The following is a 19,530-nucleotide window of genomic DNA, read 5'->3' as shown; positions in this document are numbered from 1 at the left end:
GGGAGGCTGGGGGAGGGGAGAAGACAAGGCAGTGCTGGAATGCTGCTGTCTGCTGACCCCTCCCACCTCTCGTCCCCTAACACACGGGATCCCAGATGGCTCCTGGGCAGGCCTCAGAGCACACGTGCTCCTGCCTGCTCACGTGGCTCCGATCCTCTGATGCCACGACCTCGATCCTGGCCACATATGTCTGCTCACGAGCCCAGCAGTCTATGGAAGGTAAGGGGGATAGGGTGGGCAGACAGCGGGGTTAACAGACCGATTTACTGTTATCTTCACCTTCTTGGAAATCAGGGCTTGCATTTATTTTCTATGAACTCACAGATTTAAAAGAGAAAGCCAGAGACTGGGCTAGACGTGCTCCACCTGCCACCAAGATGATTAGAGGGCTGCCAGAGGCCCTGATCCTTGCTGCCAGAGCAGGAGGTGGGAAGCAGTCTGAAGGACTCTCTGCTGAGAGGAGCGGGAGACATCTGGCAGAGGCCAGCTCGGCCATGCGCACCGCTGGGTCTGCTTAACCTGATTAATGACCTCACCCGTCAAGAAGTGGGGCAAACCGCGGCTCCTGCCAGGGGCCCAGCCCAGGAATGCTTTAGCACCCCTCCTCGTAGGCAGAGCAGGTGGAGGGAGTGGTCTGAGCACATCATCCTGCTCTCCAGATGACTCGCCAGCCCAGCTCACGTGAACATTGCCACAGATGTGCAGCTGTTGCCAGAGGGTACAGGGTGTCCCGCCCATTCTCCACTCCCCTCCCGCTAGCCTTAGGATCCAAAGCTGCTTGTCAAGTTTGTAGCCAGGCTTGGAGGGGCAGTGTGTGGAATGAGGTGTGAGGGCTGACCCCCAAGCCCAGAACCAACCATGCCCACAAGGAAGAACCCAGGTCCTGGGCTCCTCAGCCCCAGCTGATCACAAAGGTGACAGAGTATGATCGACACTGTTCTAGACACAGGTTTCAGTAAACACTTGGCTCAGTGGGAGCAAAGAAACAACAGAAGCTTCCCCTAATGGCTGCAGTTCTACTCTATTCTCTGTGGGTTGAACCCAGCACCATGGTGGGCCTCGGGCCTCCATTTTGGGGGACTCAGATGGACTCAGAGGTGACCAGGATGCCATGGAATGAAGCTCAGTGAACAGCTTCTGGAGAGCCCGGGACTATCTGGCCTAGGGAAGGGAGGACCTGGGGGAATGTGGTGGCAGGTTCCAGGTATCTAGAGGACTGGCATGCAGAAAGGGGTGAAATACGTTCTGGGTGGCCCAAGAGAGAAAACCATAGCCAATGGGTAGTGTTTTCAAGGTGGTGGGATTTGGAATCCACATCAGGAAGAAGTCCTCCTAGTCTAGGAGGAAATGGGCTGCCTGGAAAGGCACTGAGTTGTCATTGGAGGTTGGCAAGCAGAGGCCAGACTCAAAGTGGGGTAATGGAGGGGGTTCTAGCTCTGCATGGGGCCTGGCCTCTGGGAACTGGATTCCACCTAACTCTAGGATTCTAGCATGACAGCAGCCCAGAGGAGAACCGGGGCTGAACTGGCTTAAGCCTGACATACCTGCCAGGCCTCACTGAGCTGCTTCCCCAACCAAGCAGGGAGGAGAGCCTGTTTTCTTATCTTCATCCCCCAAAATGAAAGGATTAGCTCACCATTACCCATCATAAGGTCCCCCAATCAAACCAAAACGTCTGGTGTCTTGGCTTCTGATTGAAATTTTGTCAGATCACTGTAGACATTTGGTATAGACTGATTATCAAGCTGATCTGAAGATCCAGCTGGCAAGTACAGATGTCTGCGCTTAATAAAAATGGGGAGAAAGTTATGACTTCATGAATGTAGTTTGTCTGGAAGATTAAAACTAGGGTTTGAGAAAATAAAAAGGCCAGGCTGTGAAAAGTCTGGGGTGGCTGCTTCTAGCCCATAACACCAGCCCTAAAACTGTTGTAAAACACACAGTCAGCTTCTTGGACTGAACCTGGCAAGGTGAGACTTAACCTGAAGTTAAGTTACACTTAACTTCACCCCAGTGAGAGTAGCCCTGTGGAGGCATGTCCCCCTGAGCTGTTTCTTTCTGCACGGCGTGGTATATACTATGTACTTAAATATTCGTTGAATGAAAGAATAAATGAGTGACTGAATGGATAAGCATATGAACCTGTAACTGGGAAGGTGTGGTGGAAAATGTGGAACTCCAGAGTTTTATTCTTGTATTGAAGCTTACAGTTGCACCAAACTTTTGGCCCCAAATGAAAAAAACCACAAAAAACAACAACAAAAAAGCATTGGCAGTGGGAGGTAGCAACTTGTCCCCTGGGGACTGAAGCCAAGCAGAGGATGTCAGGCAAGTATGAGGGGTCCAAGCTGCAGAGGGGTAGCCTGGCCAAAGATGCTCAGAGAGCAGACTGCCCAAGCTCCCTGAGCAGGCAGCTAGAAGTCAACACACACGGACTTGTGGCGGGTGGAATCCAAGCCACTGGTCCCATGGGCAAATCTCTCACCCTGGTCAGATTCCATTTTGGAGAAACTGGGTTCATCTGACAAGACAGCATGGGTGAGGGAACGCAGGTGCTAATGGTAAGAGGCTGATGAACACTTACCACTGGCGTCAGGGCACAGAAGGAAAAGCTAGAGGCTGGAGTCAGCTGACTGGACACTAACCCCATTGCAATGACCAGCATCTCTTGCACCTGGCGCAAGGCTGTGCCATTTAAATACTCAGGGATGTAAAAGGACATTCAATTTCCAGTCCTCTCCTAGGTCAGGCCCCTACCTGTGTGGCCTCAGCCCAGCTCCCCACTGCTTGGTGGCTATGACGCAGACCCCCAGCCCTCTTTGGGAACAATGCTGAATCAGGCAGGGGAGAATTCTTTTTCTAGGAAGGGCAGGAAATGAAGAGTGGCCCACATGCTTCTCCCACCCTAGGAGCCAGGAAAAGTCCCTTGGTGCACTCCCCACTTTACAGATGGGCTGGTCATAGCAACCGAGAAGCTGTCATGGTGACGAAGTCCTCGAAGCTGAGCCGAATGTTGCCCTGCACAGCTGTGTCCTTCTCCCGGAAGGCCTCGGTCAGCACCTGCAGCTGGGTGCACACCTGGATGAAGCGATCTAGCTGCATGGCAGGACTGGCGGAGCGGGGGCAGTAGCGGGAGACCAGGAGCTGGGTGAACTGGGGGCTCAGATTGTAGCCCATCTGGGACAGAGCTGGAGAGGAGGGGCACAAAGAGCAGACACAAAAACCTGCCGTGAGCACCGCCATCAACCAGCTCCACGGAGTACAGCACCTCAGGAACTTCGGGGGGACTGGCACCAAAGCAGAAACAGGACAGATGTCCCGAGGGGCTGTCCAAAATGGCAGGAGCACAACAGGGGCTCTGGATGCTCCCCTGAGCTGGGAGGCCCCCATCCCTCTTTCTCAAAATCTCTGTTGTCTGTTCAGTTAGGGGCCTGCAGGGTCCTAGAATGACACCAGTCTGTCCATGCCCATCTCTGACTCATCTCTATAACAGACAGAAGCCTGAGCCCCCTCAGGTCACCCTGCCCCGAGCAGACACACATCAGAGGCGGCTCAGCATGAGGCTATGAGGGCCTGCTCTGGAGTCGAGGCAGCCCCTCTGCAAGTTGCTTATTAACCCTTGCTAATCCCTGTCTTATCATCTCTAAAATTGGGATAATACTTACCTTGTAGGTTCTAGTAAGGATTAAAGGAGGTGATCATGCAAAGGATTTGGTGTAGTGCCTGGCACATAATAAGCACCCAGTAAGTGTTATTTGCTAAAAGTAATAAAATCATCACCATCTCCCCAGGCGAGGTTGCTGGGCAGCTCCAAGGTCACAGCCTCCATGCTGCTCCTCCTCCTGTCCCTCCACCTGGGATGCTTCCTTCTTCCTCTCTGTATAATCTACCAGCTCAGGCTAAAGTCTCAGCTCCCCTTTTGCTATGTGGCCCTTGGGCAAGTCACCTAGACTAAGCCTCAGTTTTCTCACCTGTAAAAGAGTAATAATAAGAGATCCTTCATCTAAGGATGGGGAATAAGAAACAGTACCTATCACATGGGGAGAAAGAATGATGTAATATATGAAAAAAGCTTATTACGGTACCTGGCCCATAGCAAGCATTCAATAAATATTAGCTTTCCTGTGATAATATCACCCTTACAAATATCCATCACCGGACCATTACCTGACAACAGAGTAGGTGCTCAGAACAGGTCACCTCCTTTCCCTTCCACCAGGGAGCTCCCCCTCCCCCGGCTCCCGCCCCCAGGCTCCTTAGTCTGATTGAAATCCACGGCCAGGGCGAGGGGCTGGGTTCTCTGGGGAGCCCTTTCTCCCTCTCAGGTGGCAAAGCTCCCTGTCCAGTTCTCATCCCCACACTAACCAACCATCCTCTGGAGTCAGAATTGGAACCAGACCTGGAGCTGTGGCCTCAGGTCATCTTAGCCAACTGCAACTTTTAGAGTGGTCCAGGTCCCAAAGCCGGGAATGAAATTGCCTTCTAGCAGGGCTAGCAACAGAAGCCACCTTTCTGAGCCCCTCTACAGGGCTCTTTCCATTCTGCATGCTAGAAACTAGAAAGGAAAGAGCCACACGAGCCACATGTCCCAGCCTCAAAGTGCCCTGGGCTGCTGAGTCTCCATCCCCAAGGCTCCCTGCCAGCTGGGCCTGTCTCACCTGGTGCTGCCAGGAATCCCATCGCCAGAGAGTCCAGCCCTGATCGTTTCCCTGCCCTGGACTGGGCTCACGGCCCAGCCAGGTCACAGAAGAGGTGGGGAGAGGGCCTGTGCTGAGGGCAGCGTTTTGCAGTGCAGTTGGACACGTGGTAGCCAGAGGCTAGAGAGAACCCCTTGCTCTGTCTCAGGGAGTAAAGAGAAACAATCGGCTGTGCCTGTCCGCTGAGTCCCTGCCAGGCCCTCACCTTGCTGCAGCTCTGTGCAGCTAATGGAGCCCGAGCGGTCCCGGTCATACTGCTGGAAGAGGTTCTTCCACTGCTGGATGAACTTCCACAGGGCTGAGAAACCGTAGACATCAATGCGGCCTGACTTGGTCTTGTCAAACATGTCTTGGGAGGGGAGGGAAAGAAGGCTTCAAGACTAAGGGCCAAGGGTCCTCAGATACCACTGAGGCTCCCTTCTCCCCAGGCTGGAGTAGGACGCTCCACAGAACCACAGGCCTGAGGCCCAGATGCCAGTACCCAAGATGCACCCTCATCAAGTACTATACCAGCCTCCAACCCTGCCAGAACTGCATCTTCTCCGCAGGCTTGGCAGCTGACCCCCTCCCTGCCATCTCCCACCAGGACAGGGAGTCCCATTCTGCAGATTGAGAAACTGAGCTGGCCTATGATTCAGCAAGGTCTAGAACTTGAGAAAAGATCTAAGGAAAAGAGCTCTCTAAGGAATCTCACCTTGAACCCAGTTTCCTGCCAGAAATCCTCCCTGGCCAAAAGATTTCTCCTCAGAATGGCCTCCCACCCACCTACCGTCAGACAGGAGGTGGCTCTGCCCCAGCCGGAGCCCGTGAGGAAGGGCTAGGACTCACTTATCATCATGAGGCATGTCTCGTCGTTGAACGAGGACCAGTTGGAGTTGACCAGGGCCTGCTTCAGCTCCTTGATGGAGATACAGCCACTGTGATCGGAGTCCACTGACTGGAACCAGGAGTAAGCCTCGGGATCCACACCGGGAGGGGCGCCACCTGCAGGAACGGGTGCCCCCCAGGGGAGTCAGACGCAGGTCTCAAGACCAATCCGCAGAAATGCTGGGAAGGTCAGCCTCAGTGCCCCCCAGCTACAGGTTTTCCCTACCTCAAAAGTCTCACAAATCTGCCTACCCACTCCCTGTCTTCCATCAAGACAGCATACTTACTCTAATGGAAGAGGACCTTCTGTGTAAACTCACGAGTATTTGTGGTTGATTTCTACTCCACAAATCCTTCAGGTTTTTCCTACAGTGCTCCAGCCACTTCTCTATTTGATTTTTAAGTTTCTAAGGAACAGGGACTTGTCCGGCAGATTAAGAATTCTCTGAAAAGGGGGATCATCTCTTCCCCAAAAATGTTTGCTGAGCACCTAACACGCACAGCCCAGAAACAAGCATTTTGAGAGTCAGGCAGCAGGGAGCTCTCTGGGGTGGGAACCAGGTCTGGTCCATCTCTGGCACCAGGAGAGCTGGCATATTCTATCAAGAGCTACCAGAACGTGGGTGGCCACAGAGCTCCATGTCTCTTCCCTCCCCATCACCTCCGATGCCTGTCCCCATCTCCAAACCTACCTGCGGACATCTCTGACACCTCCTCACCCCACACATCCAAAGACCTGCCAGTTCCATACACAGGTATCAACTCCTCCCTGTTCCTACTATACCTGCCCTGATTCAGACACCTCCCACCTGACTGTGGAACAAACCCAAAATCCTAACCAAATCCTCACGACAGCGACTCTCCACCACTTAGCACTTGTTGCCGAGTAATCTTTGTAAAATTCCACTCTGTTCTCACCAATTTCCCCCCACCTCAACTCAGAATTCTTCAAAGGCTCCCCATTGCCTACAAAATAAAATCCAGCATTCCAGTTTCCTCACAATGTGGTCTACCCCCATCTACCTGTCACTCTATCCCTACTCTGTCCCCCTCCGCCTGTTCCAGCCTAGATGCAGTAAGTAAGACACTTGGTCCTACCCAGACCTTCACAGCTCCCTATGAAGCCTTTACTCACCTCACCAAGTTCTCTCTGTCTCATACCCTCTTCTCCCTCATCTCTTTGCATCCATTTCCCACCCACCCTTCAAAACCCAAATAAAATGCTGCTCCTTCTATAAAGCCTTTCCTTTTCTTCCATCCTTGGACAGGCCTCCTTCCTCTCTCCTTTGTACTCCTCTCTATGGCCCTGATCACTCCAGTGTACATGTTTTTTCCTACTCTTTCCAGGTTACACTTGGAGCAACTTGTGGGCAAGATCCCAGCCTAACTCATCTCTGAATCCCCACGGGCTAGCACAGAGCCGGACACAGAAAGGGGAGGTGCTCAATTCATGCTAGAATTGGCCTCCTGGTTCAAGTCCCAGCTCTCCCATGTGCGGCCTTGGTTAAGTTATTGAAGTTCTCTGTGTTACAGTTTTCTTATCTGTGAAATGATAAGCACAATAGCATCTACTCCATAAGGTTATTATTATGAAGATATAATTAATACATGAAAACCCTTAGATCAACACCTGGCACCATCCAAGCACTATATAACTGCTGATTATTAGTGTTGCTGTCATGGTTCAAACAGCTTTGTGTGTCTGGGAGCTTTGTGTGTACGTCAGAAGAAAGGATCATTCATTTGGAAAGACATGCAGGGTGGGCTGGGGGTGAGGGGAGAAGGTGGCAGGTGAAAGCAGAGAAGCACAGAAGACTGTCTTGGGAAAAAGCCAGAGTTACACAGTATTGGTAAACCTGCTGAGTTGACTGAGGGCTCCTTCACACAAGGCAGTATCAGAGACAGCACAGAAACCACTGCCCAGTCCCCAAAGTAAGGCCAGAAGGATAAAGGTTTGCCTGACTGAGGGACTAGTCTGACTTCCTCGGATGGGAAATCCAGACAGGCCCCACCCTCTTTCCTAAAACAGCTGCTGTGCCATGGGGGAGAGGAGGTCACAGCCAGAGGCAGGAGAGTCTCTGTAACATGTGGTCTGCGCAGTCAGCATAGAACAGCTCAGGCTCTGGAAGCAAAGAGAGCAAAGATCCTTACTAACCTGTGTGGCTTAGAGGAATTGTTTCACTCTCTGAATACTGATTCCCCCATTTCTAAAATGGACCTACTTCCCAGGGTTGCTGTGATGATTAAATGAGATAACAGCAAAGTAAAGTTTTCACAAAGGGCCTGGAATGTGTGCAGTCACATTTTCGCGGAGGAAGGCCTATTTAAACTGGGTCTGAAAGGATGATTAAGAGTTACGATGGGGAAAAGAAAAAGCATGTGGCAAAGGCACAGAGTGTGTTCAGAGTACTCCAAGGGGCCTGGGGTTGATGGGAGAGAGAGGGTCTGGAAAGGCCCGTTGGGAGTCGAGTGCCCTTAGGATCTTCCCTGTGGGCAATGAGGCACCTTTAAGGGTCAAACCTCTCTTGCAGAGCGTGGTGTTCAACATTTAGACCCTGTATTCAGCGGGGTTAAAGTGGGGCCTCCAGGTGACTCCACTGCAGGTGATATACGGATCATACTTTAAGAAGCACTGCTCCAGGGACTTCCCTGGTGGTCCAGTGGCTAAGACTCCGCGCTCCCAATGCAGGGGGCCCGGGTTCGATCCCTGGTCAGGGAACTAGATCCCGCACGCATGCCACAACTGAAAAAAAAGATCCTGCACGCTGCGACGAAGATCCCCTGGGCCGCGACTAAGACTCCGCGCAGCCAAATAAATAAATAAATAAATATTTAAAAAAAGAAAAATGAAGCACTGCTCCAGGGGCTCACGGGCCGCACTGGAGAGGAGAGGAAGCTGCAGAGGGTGAGCAGTTAAGAGTCTGAAGCACATTTCTCCTCTCCGCTGCAGCCCCATTATCTCTGGCCTCAGGCCCTGCAGGGATAAGCCTCACAGCCAGGGGTTTCTTTCCCTGCAGTGACCTCATGTAGGCTCGGAAACAAAATTTTAAAAGGAGGAGGAAATCCACCAGGAAGCTTCTGAGCTGAAAGCAAACAGCCAGCAGCTCCGGCTCTGACAAGATAAATGCCACTGGCTCACAGTGTTTAGAACCCCCAAGGTCTGAGCCTCTCCCTCGGCCACCTGCTGGGTGTGTATGCTACGATGCTGCAGCTTCCCAGCAGTACCATTCCCTGGAGGCCCTTCAGGTGCACCAGAGTGGTTCCAGGCTGCCTTGCTGCTGGTGTGGTCTCCTGGGAACAAGCATTGCGAAGAGGCTGACTGAATGAGCTTGGGAGGACACAGGGGTCTGGGAGCTCACCTTCCCCAACCCCCTGTCTGAAATCATTCAGAAATGTTCACTGAGCTTGAAGCCCCACCTAAGATTCTCTGCCTCCACTGAGTTGCCAAGCCCCCTCCCCAGCCCCCATTTGTCCAGTACCTCAGCTTTACTGTCTCTGCTCTTTATCCTTCCCCTATCTCATCCCATCACTCTCCTGACTGCCTCGGCATCTTTCAGTGGTACAGCCCTTGCCACATCTGCTATCACATTAAATGCCAAATACCTCGTTGCTGAGAATGCTCCAGAACGAGTCCTCTCACAGAACACTGTTTACTAAGCCCCTCCCATTTGCCATACACTGTGCCCAGTGTTTACCTGCAACTTCTCATTTAATCTTTATTAACAATCTTGTGAGGTAGTGACATTTACACATTTTACAGATGTGGACACTGAGGCTTAAAGAGATGAAGTAATTTGGTCAGGTCAGTAAGTGATCTGATCTCAAAAGCCCAAGCTTTCAACAACTATGCTATCTTACCTTTCTACATACAGTAGTCAGTCTCTCTTATACAGAAATGGGGTTTCTCCCCACAGTAGACTATAGTATTATCTCCAATCATTTGCTAATCTACTCCCTCCCCTGCTTCCCTGCAAGAGCATGGTACATCCTCTCCACTGCCTGGTGGCCTGCAGAGCCCCTCCAGTGAGAGGAGTATCCATTCCCATCCTATTGACGTCAGGCTTGAGCAGAGGATGTGGTTTGGCCAATAAACGTGAGTGGAAGAGATATAAAGTACTTCAAAGCAGAAGCTTTAGGAGGCATCGTGCGTTCCTGCTAGCTCTCCTGCTCTTTTTGTCTGCCACAAAAACAGTATATCCCAAATAGGGACTGCTCCTCCAGCCTGGATCCTGGAAAGAAAAGACACGTGGAGCAGAACCTCAGCAGCCAAGCCTGCAGCTGCCGACATGTAACCAAGAGTAAATAAGTGTGAGCAAGGAACAGAAATAAACATTTGCCATTGTGAGCCAGAGACTTAGGAGTTGTTGTTACCACAGCAAAGCTAATTAACAGACTTCTCATTCTGCTAATGCAAGCTAAGCTAGAGACAAGATGCTAAGGTGCCGGAGACCAGGCTGCCTGCACATCCACAAGGAGGGCAAGGAAGGGCCCTGGATAACTCAGAACAAGGTCAGAGGCACCTGGAGTCCAAGATCCCTACTTACCTGGAGGAGGTGTTCCCTGTCCATAAGGCCCGGGATGCTGGGCACCATAGGAATTTGGAGGTGGTGGTCCATAGGGGCCCCCTGGGGCCGCGCCACCATATGGTCCTCCCGGAGTTCCAGAAGGGAGCCCCCCAGGGTTGGGGTGTGCATAGGGCCCTCCACCAGCTGGTGGTCCATAAGGCCCTCCAGGGGCAGGACTTCCTCCATATCCGCCACCAGGGGTTACCCCGCTAGCATACTGCCCTCCAGCATGGGGGAGTCCGGGGTAGTAGCTCCCCGGAGGGGCTCCGGGTGCTTGTCCTCCAGCTCCTGGGCAGCCCTGCAAGAAGAGCAAGATATCAGTCAGAATGACAGGGCCAGAAACTAGCCACAGTATGGCACTTTACAGTTATAAGGCACTGCCACTGCCTTTCTTTCAACTGATCCTATGGGCTGAACTGGACTGGAATCATGACCCCATTGCTCAGATGGGGAACCTGAGGCTTCTGGAGGAGATACAACTTACCCAAGGTCACACTGCCACTGACCTGCAGAGGTAGGGCTGGATACCTGCCCTCCTGGCTGCCCTTCCCTGCACACCAAGGGGCTCCACAAGGGCTGGGATCATGTCTGGTTTGCCACTTTATCCCTTTATCCCCAGACCCCAGTGCAGAACAGATGCTCAATAAATATTTATTGTATGAATGAGTGGGCAAATTAATCAAACTGAATCCCAAATCCACACCCTGTGGTACCCCCATCTCTATCCGCAGAATTCACAGTGCAAATGTGATCTCCAGCCCATGCCCCTGACCCTCTTCAGTCACAAATGATGTATCTATAGCACGGATTCAGCCACAGCATGTCTTCCTTACCCTACTCTAGCTCATGATGCAAAACCATTTCCCCAGCCTCATTCATGGATCTGTGAGACAGGTAGGCAAGACCCTATTCCTAAGGCAATATAGGCCCATGGTTAAGAGAGAAAAAGACCAGTTCAAGCTTGCGGTCTGCCACTTACTAACTGGTCTAATGACTTACCCTCTCTAAGCCTCAATATCCTTGGCTCTAAGAGTGCCTGCCTACCTCCAGGTTAGTATGTGAATGAAATGAGGTCGGTCATGTGAAGGGCTCTGACACAGGCCCTAGCACAAAGTAAGCACTCAATACACAGTAACTATTAATAGCAGCACTCTTCTATGGAGGAGGAAACTCAAGTCCAGAAAAATCACACAACAACCGTGTGGAGGGGCTGGGGCCAGAGTCCAGGTCTCCTGGCTGCTAAGCCCAGGCCATGTAAACAGGAGAGCATACATGGGAGCACTCCTCCCTCTCTTGTCCCTGTCCGCACGCCACTAGCCAGGGATCCCTGAGGCTCAGAGTGTTCGGCTCCATCTCCCTAAATGGCCTAGTGGAGCACAGCCTCAACACATCTGCAGTCAGGCTGAGCTCAAGGGCATAAAGAGCAACTGCGCCTGGCTCCGAGCATCGTGAGGATGGTACCATCTGGACACGTTTTAGATCAACCTGTAAGGCACACCAGTGGCCTAGCCAGTACAAGCTTGGATTTTCTCTTTTAATTGCGTTTGATAGCTTCCAGGACAGTTACCCTCAAGGCTAAGGCCAAAGTCACACTTCATCTCAAGACAGTCTGCTTGCTCGGGGAGGAGAGGCTTCTTGAGGGAGGGCAGGAAGCATGCCCTTCCACCTTCCCCACTCAGCATCGTGGACACTCTTCTGCCCTGGAAGCTGCCACAGCTCGTAGCAAGACTCCTTCACAGATAATGAAGTCACAGGCAAATCTCAATTCAAAACTCTGCTCTCATCAGCTGAGCTCATGACCATGGGTCAGTGGCTTAATCTCTCTAAGCCTGTTTCCTCACAAGTTAAATATAATAATCCCTTCCTCATTGAATTGCTCTGCAGATTACAAGAAATTTATACAGCAGAATTTTGTTAGTTAAATTTTTAGCTAAAGAACCCCACCCCACCCCACCCTTTTTTTTTTTTGGCCACGCGGCTTGCAGGATGTTAGTTCCCCAACCAGGGACTGAACCCGGGCTACGGCAGTGAAAGCGCCGAATCCTAATCACTGGACCACCAGGGAATTCCCTAAAGAACCTTTTGATGAATACAAATATTTAAAAACTGACAAGAGAAAGTTGCTCTGGTTGGAGGTGGGGGTCCCAGAGCCCTGACCACGTAGGCCTCTCCCTTGCTAGGCTGTGAGTGAGCCCTGCAGAACCCCCACCAGTGATTCAAAAGGCACTCTGAAAACCATTAATACAAGAAACAGTTCTTACAACAGCGTCTGGCATAAATCATAGCTCTACTGTTATATTAATTATTATTATTACTATCAGCAAAGCCCTGGGCCAGGTAAACTCTTGGGGCGGGGGGTGTGTATAAAGGATAGTGAAATGTTCGAAGGAGCTCAGTTAATAGGAGAGGCACTGAAACACACTCTGTAACATTTAACAAAACAGCATAAGGAAATAGGTGTTTAAAATGGACACATAAGCCATGTGCCATGGGACCACAAAGGAGAGTGAAATCAGGGAGGGTTTCCAGAAGAAAGCAGCATTTGGGTTAGGACTTAAAGAATAATAAAGATTCCCAAGGGAGCTGGAGAGGTGTGATGGGAGAGGTGCCCAGAAGACCTCTTCAACCTAACGCCTTCAGTTTACAGACGGGAAATTAAGGCCAGGTGAGGGGAAGAGACTGGCTTAAGAAACGCTGTGAGCTTAAGGCAGAGGCAGATCACTCCCCGTCCACACCCCAGTCCATTGACTCCCACCACCTCCTGCCACGGTGCTCTTTCCTTAAGCAATAGGGCACAGGATTCCAGTGTAGGGTAGAAAAGGGGATGGGGACTCTGCAGAGTCTGGGCACACCCGAAGAACAGGCTGGACACCAAGCCAGGAAGTTGCTGCTCCACATGAAGTCGTGTGAGCAAACCCATCAACTGTTCCTGGCTTAGGACACCTGAGGCACAGCCCTTCTCCCAGGAAACGACCCCACGACAACCAAGCTAGTGCTGCCGGCCGGTCTTCTGACCTTGGTCCTATCACAATCCAGGGGTCTGGTGCAGCCTGGCCGCAACTAAACCCTTTCCTTTCTGCCCTGCATTAAAGCCCTTACGTGTAGTTTACAAAGCACTTTCACATACACACAAATGCTACTGGTAAAATTCTGCCAACAATCCTCTAACAGAAAAAAGGAAGGTATTAGTAGGCCTATTTTCAGATGAAGAAACTGAGGTGCACAACTGTTAAAAGACTTCATTCATTCAGCAAGCATTTACAGAGCAACAATGTTGTGTTAGGCTCTGTGCTAGGCCGCGGGGCACGAAACTAAACAGGGCCTGGCCTTGAGGAGCTCCAGATAATTATGATACAATCTGATCAGTGTCATCAGAAAAATCTACTTAAATGCTATTAAGAAGGCATGGGCAGGGGAATTGGTTCTGTTTGTCAAATGATAAATGAGCAATCAAATGAACACATGTAGGCAGTGGGTCAAGGAAGGCTTCCTGGAAGAGGCAGGAGTAATACTGGAACTGGCACTGAAGGATGCACAGGCATTCTCCAAAAGGAAGGCAGCAAAGGACATTCCAGACGGAAGAAGAAAGACAAACGCACAGACCTATGAGCGAGCATGGAGTAGACAGGGAGTGGGCTAAAAAGCAGGTGGCAGGGGCAAGAACGCAGAGTGAACTCAGACAGGCAAGCTCTTTACATGTTCCTTGTCTAATCGCCTGCCCTGCTGCATTTCAGTTAGCTGGTGCACCTTAGAGCAGTTTCTCTCTGTCACACAACAGTGAGCTAGCTCCCCAGGGGCAGACAGTGGCCTCATTCATCACGGTAGCCCAGGGTCCAGCACAGAGTCTGGCACCGGCAAGCCGCCATAAAAATGTGAACAAATGAATACCACTCAAAAGATTTGGAGCTTTATGCCGGAGGAAACAGAGCGCTACAGAAGGGTTTCCAACAGGGAAGAAACGTGATCAGGCCTTGTTTAAAGAACTAAGCAGCGGCGGGTGTGGAGGATGAACTAGCGGGGGAGGCGGCAGCCCAGGTGCTGGACAGGCAGGGCTTGAACCAGACAGCAGACTCAGAGAGAATGGGATGGATTCTGAAGCTATTTCAGAGATAGACTAGACATGACTTGACAACTAATTAGGTTAGAGAAGCGACGAAGGGGGCAGTGAGGAAAGGGAAGTGTTTAGAATGACTCAGGTTTCTAGCTTGCACCAGAGGACGAAGAAAGTAAAACCACGAGATTCCAGGCTGGGGAAGAGGGTTCCCAGGGCCACTGAGTTGTTAGTAAATGTCTGAACCAGAAATGAAAACCAGAGTCCCTGATTCCATGTTCTTTTATTCTACTCCATGCCATCTGCCAACCCTTTGAAGAGTTTTTCCAAGAGCATTTCATGCTGATAAACACAAGACTGTCCAAAAAAAAAAAAGACAGGAAGAGTTCAGCAACCATGGTTTCCAAAACATTACAGAAAACTAACCCTAGGTCTTTACTGATTGCAAATAAACTACATTTGATAAATTTGGGTGGGGGGAAAGGGCAATTAACATTTTATTAAGGCTCTCACTGATCCTCAGTCCTATGAGGTAAGTGCTATGATCCCCATTTTACAGATGAGAAAATTAAGGGGCAGAGTTTAATCATGTGCCTGTGATGACGCAGCTAGAACTGGTAAGCTTCAAAACAGGGTCTGCATGACTCCACCACTCTACCCTCTTCTGGGTGTTCACAACAAATGAGTGAGTGTCTACCACGTGCCAGTGCCAGAGACTGTCCTAAATATATGTGTCAGATATGATGGATTTCTACAGTGGGAGGGGTTGAAGGGGAAAGGGTTGGATTAGGTAATCTTTCAGAGGCTTCAAGCCCAGAAACCAGGGAGACTCAGAAGAATCTTATTCTGTTTTCACCCCTGCACCTAGACCCAATTCGAGAGCCACAGTATTGTAAGAGACCCCAAAGACCTCCCAGTCCAACCTCTCAGTCGATGATGGAATCTCTGTAGCACCATCTGGAATCTGTGTTTACATTCCTGCAAGTGGTGGGGAGTTCACCCCCTCCCAAATAACCCACTCAGAAAGTCCTACATTTTCTTTTGGCTCTGAGGGCTCATTCTTCTACCCCAAGACCCTTGTGAAGCCCAGAGGTGTCAAAGTTTGATCCATGCTGAGTGCTGAGGGGAAACACAAGCCTGTGTTTCAAACACAAGGCTGTGTTGCAAACACACGCCTGTGCTCTGGAGCTACCCCACAGCCCGCTGGAGGAGGTCAGAGCCCATTCTAAGGGGTTAAACAATCACAAGACTACAGAAGGAGTGGTTTGGGCATTCACCAGCAGAACCTCCTAAAATATTTAAAGGCCAGAAATCTGCAGCCAATAAACAGCGAGCCAAGAACTGTCCCAAGACTTCAATTACCACCTCTGCTGACACTCCAAAATCTTTCTCTCCAGCTTCATCTCTCATGAGCTGCAGACCTCATATCCAACAACCTCCTGGACCTTCCGTCCAAATCTATTCCTCCCTCTGTGTTCCCACTGCTGTGAAGGGAAACCCTGATGCCCTCCTGGACACCTCCTCTTTCCTTTCCTCCGTCACCTCCATTAGGCACCAAGTTTTCTCACTTCTACCTCCCAGCTCCATGTTCACCAGGTCACTGTTCTCTCACCTAGATTACTTCAACAGCTTTGAAACTGGTCTCCCTGCCTTGTCTCTCCTGCTTCAACCCCCCCTGACAGTGCCCCACGGTCACCGCTCAAAGCACGAATGGGAGAAAACTCTTCAGGAGCTCCCCGACAACTCTCAGGATGAAGTCCACACTCCTCAAAAAGGCACATAATGCCCTTTAGGATCTGGTCCTTGCTTACCTTTCTGGTCTTATTTGTTACTCTTTTCCCCCCTCCTCTTCACTACAACTAGACTGATCTCCTTAAATTCTTCCAAAATACTGTGCTCTCTTACTTGCTTCCTGGCCTTTGTGAATACTATTCCCTCCACTGGAATACCATGCCTTTCTTCACCCAGCTAACTCCTACTGGAGATTCGGTTTTTGGCTTAAATGTCACCTCCTTTAAGAAGACTTCCTTCCCTCAAAACTAAGTTAGGTGTCCCTCCTGTGCTAGCCTGACACTCCCATTTAATACCCATCGCACAGATTCTACAATTTACGTGTCTGAATCACTCTTCCCCTTGGAGTATTTACTATATGCCAAAACACCATATCAAGCACTTTATGTGGATTATCTCATTTAATCTTTGCAGTAACCCTTGAGGTAGGTACTCTTATGACCCCATTTTTAAAAAGGGGGAAACCGAGCCTCAGACTTCTGCAGAAATTTCTGCAAGGAAATGGCAGAGCAAGGATCTGAAGCCAAATCTCTCTGGCCTCAGAGACCAAGCTCTTAAGCACTGAAATCCATCAGGCTGGCTCCCCCACAGGACCAAAGGGTACTTGAGTTTTACTCCTCCAACACCCAGTCCATGCTTGAGGACCCTGGGGCAGGACGCAGCAGAAAATTATAGAAAATTATATATATGACTCCTAACAAGAGGCTGGAATCCTCCAGGGCTATGTACTGGGTGGAGGGGAGGCAGCACTGACTAAGCCTTTGGATGTTTTCAGACAACCCACTTCCTTTCTTGAAACACTGTGAACCAGGAGCTGGATAGGAGGAACGAAGAAGGTATGATGGGAGAAAAGCATTTCTTCCTCTACTCGAGACACAGTCCTCTCTGCACTCCTTTTCAGTATTTCACTGAGCATAAGGCCAGGCAGCACGGCATGATAACAGTGATCCCAGCAGCAAGAGCTATGCCACCACGCTCTGGCACACACTAGGTATCAGCAATGCGCCAAGCTCCCTACAGGCTTTATCATATTTCATCCTCTTTTCAGCCCTATGAAGTACTATTCCTCCCTCTTTACAAGTGAAGAAACGGAGGCTCAGAGCCCTTAGATGATGCGTCCAAGGGTGTATAACTATTAAATAGTAGAATTAGGATTCTAGCCCAGTTCTGTCTAACCTGGAAGTTCAGGCTCTTAATTTCTATGTCACTGCTTCCAGGATGCATACAAATTGTCTCCAAAAGCTTATTAAAATGTAGATGCTTGGGCCTTTCCTGGGTACAGAATAGGTCTGAGGTGGAACCCCAAAATGTGCTTTTTTAACAAGCTCCTAGGTGATTCTGATGTAGACCATCCACTGAGAAACAAAGTACTATGGCAATGTTTTCCCAAACTGTGTTCCTCAAGAATACCAGTGTCACCAACATACGACCAGACTTAAAAGGGGGTGGGGGGGGGGTTCCATAGTTAAGTAAGTTTAAGAAACACTTCATATTCTATCCCTCTCTGGCAAATTTACAATGTCTATTAACAAATTAAGAATTCTGAGATGGCCTGTGGTTAACAGGTTAACAAAACTCGTTAAGCTGTATTTAACAGCGTATTTCCCAAACTTATTTAACCACAGAATACTCCTTTATTAGCAATACTTATTAACATTTCACAAGCCTCAGCAAATGCAACTGAGCTTGGGAAACACTGCTAGGTTATACTTCCTCCTAACCCCAGCCCAGGCTGGCCTCTCTCCTTCCTACCTCTGCTAAGTATGCAATGACAGAAACTCTAAGTTCTAGCACGGGAACTCCCTCACTTGCTACGTGTGACCTTGGGCAAGCCACTTAACCTCTTCGGGCTCATTCCTCAGCTATAAATTGGGGGGAATAATCCCTGCTAGCCTGTTTACAGAGCCTTCATGATTGAGATAACGGATGTCCAAATACTGTGTGCAAAAACTGTACAGGGCTGCACTCCCTACGAGGGCTCTTGCCACATCTTCTGTGATTACACTCAGCCCAGCGCTTAGCAATATCCCATGTGACCTTGTTTTCCAATTTTTCCTGCATGGGTTTTATCTCCTAAGTTAGTGTGATCTCGGGCAACTCAGGAGCCCTCTCTGAGCTAAAATGAAGGGACTCTTCTGAGGGCCCTTCCAGCACTGGCCTTCAAGGAATCTAGTAAAAATCAAAATACTAAAAGGTAACACCTGTCACACTCTTCATAGTACCAAATGCTTTACAAGAATCACTTCATTACTCTTCATAACAGCTCTATGAAGTAGATCCTATTATTTGGCCCTATTTTACAGAGGAGGAAACTTCAGCTCAGAAAGGGCTCAATGGCTCAAAACTATTTAAGTGACAGAGCCAAGGTGTGAACCTTCCTCTGACTCCAGACTGCACTTCACTACTCTAACGCTCTTGTTATCCAACAACGGATTCTGGCCACAGAATCACCTTGCTGTGGTGTTCTTGCCTGGATCAAGATGGGCTGGCAAGTGGGGAAAAGGCATTTGCTGACAGCTCCGGGTTCTGCTGCCTAACTGCCTGGTGACTTCAAATAAATTCCATGTCTCCTTGGGTTTCACTTTTCCTATGTGTGAAATGGAAGTGTTGGACTCAGTCAGTAGTCGAACAAGCTCGTTTGTGCAGCCTGCTAAAACCACAGGTTCTCCTGATTATTCAGATGCAGTACGTCAAGGGTGTATTTTTATCGACTCCCCAAAAGATACCGACAGAACCAGCGCTCTAAACGTTCTGTTGGCGTTGATGACCCCGCTTGGGGTCCCAGCGGGATCCTGGGAAGCTATGGGGCCCAGGCCAAGCCCAGCCTGACTCTGTGGGGTCCAAGAACCCCAAATCTTCCCGTGCGCGACGTCAAAGGGGGCGCGACACGACCTCCCAGACGTGCATTCCTGCGTGACGTGAGCCAGGCGCGACCGACCATCCCTTTTCCCTTCTCTCCTGCGCGAAACCTCGTTGAAGCCAACCTCAGTGTGGGAAAGGCGCGGAGGAGGCGGGGAGAAAGAGAAGCAGGGGATCCCGGGCCTGGACTTGGCGAGGCACCCACTTGGATTCGCCCGCCCCTCACACACTCACCTGCCCGTACGGGTAGCTGGCCATGGCGACTCTGACGTCTCACGTCGCCGTGGGGCGGGACTTTCCGCCTCAAACCCGCCTCCTCCTGGGCTTGGGGGCGGGCCCTATTCTGATTGGATGTCCGCAACTATCAATCCTGGGCGCATGGGTCAACGGAAGTGACGTTATAGGGCGGCGATCTGGTGCCTCCCAGAGACGCCAGAGAAGCTAAGGATCCGGAGACGTTCCCAGAAATCTTCTTCGCTGTACTGGCGCACCTGTTCCTCTCTTTCCTGCCCTAGAGTAGGCTCCAGGGCTGGTCGGGCCCGTGTATTTAGGGAGAAGCTTGGGTGGGGTGTTGCAGCGGTGGCCATGTTTTAACCTGGCAAATGGGACGCATGATAGTGGCGTAGTTGCTGTCGTCACTCCAAGTTTCCACCTGAGGAAGGCCCAGGCGGTTACCGTGACAACGGGAACAGACGGAGGC

General features: G+C 50.5%; 1 protein-coding gene across 2 annotated transcripts; it reads right to left on the bottom strand.

Moving 5' to 3' along the window:
* Positions 1–2,157: 2,157 nt before the first annotated feature.
* On the bottom strand, positions 2,158–19,198 carry PEF1 (penta-EF-hand domain containing 1). 2 transcript variants are annotated; one of them, XM_082412479.1, is made up of 5 exons: positions 19,065–19,198; positions 10,109–10,427; positions 5,526–5,681; positions 4,903–5,046; positions 2,158–3,188 (listed from the first exon to the last, which is right to left on the bottom strand). In XM_082412479.1, exons 1-5 carry the CDS (start codon positions 19,086–19,088, stop codon positions 2,959–2,961), a joined length of 873 nt encoding a protein of 290 aa, XP_082268605.1. In that variant the 5' UTR covers positions 19,089–19,198; the 3' UTR covers positions 2,158–2,958. The 2 variants fall into 2 exon arrangements, with proteins under 2 accessions (XP_082268605.1, XP_082268606.1); XM_082412480.1 differs by lacking the exon at positions 4,903–5,046 and having other exon boundaries at positions 2,842–3,188.
* Between the last annotated feature and the right edge of the window lie 332 nt (positions 19,199–19,530).

This window comes from Balaenoptera physalus (genome assembly GCF_965194825.1).
Source record: "Balaenoptera physalus genome assembly, chromosome: 1".
In the NCBI taxonomy this organism is placed as follows: domain Eukaryota; kingdom Metazoa; phylum Chordata; class Mammalia; order Artiodactyla; family Balaenopteridae; genus Balaenoptera; species Balaenoptera physalus.
The sequence above is the reverse complement of the archived record's forward strand: the minus strand, read 5'-3'. Positions and strand labels throughout refer to the sequence as shown.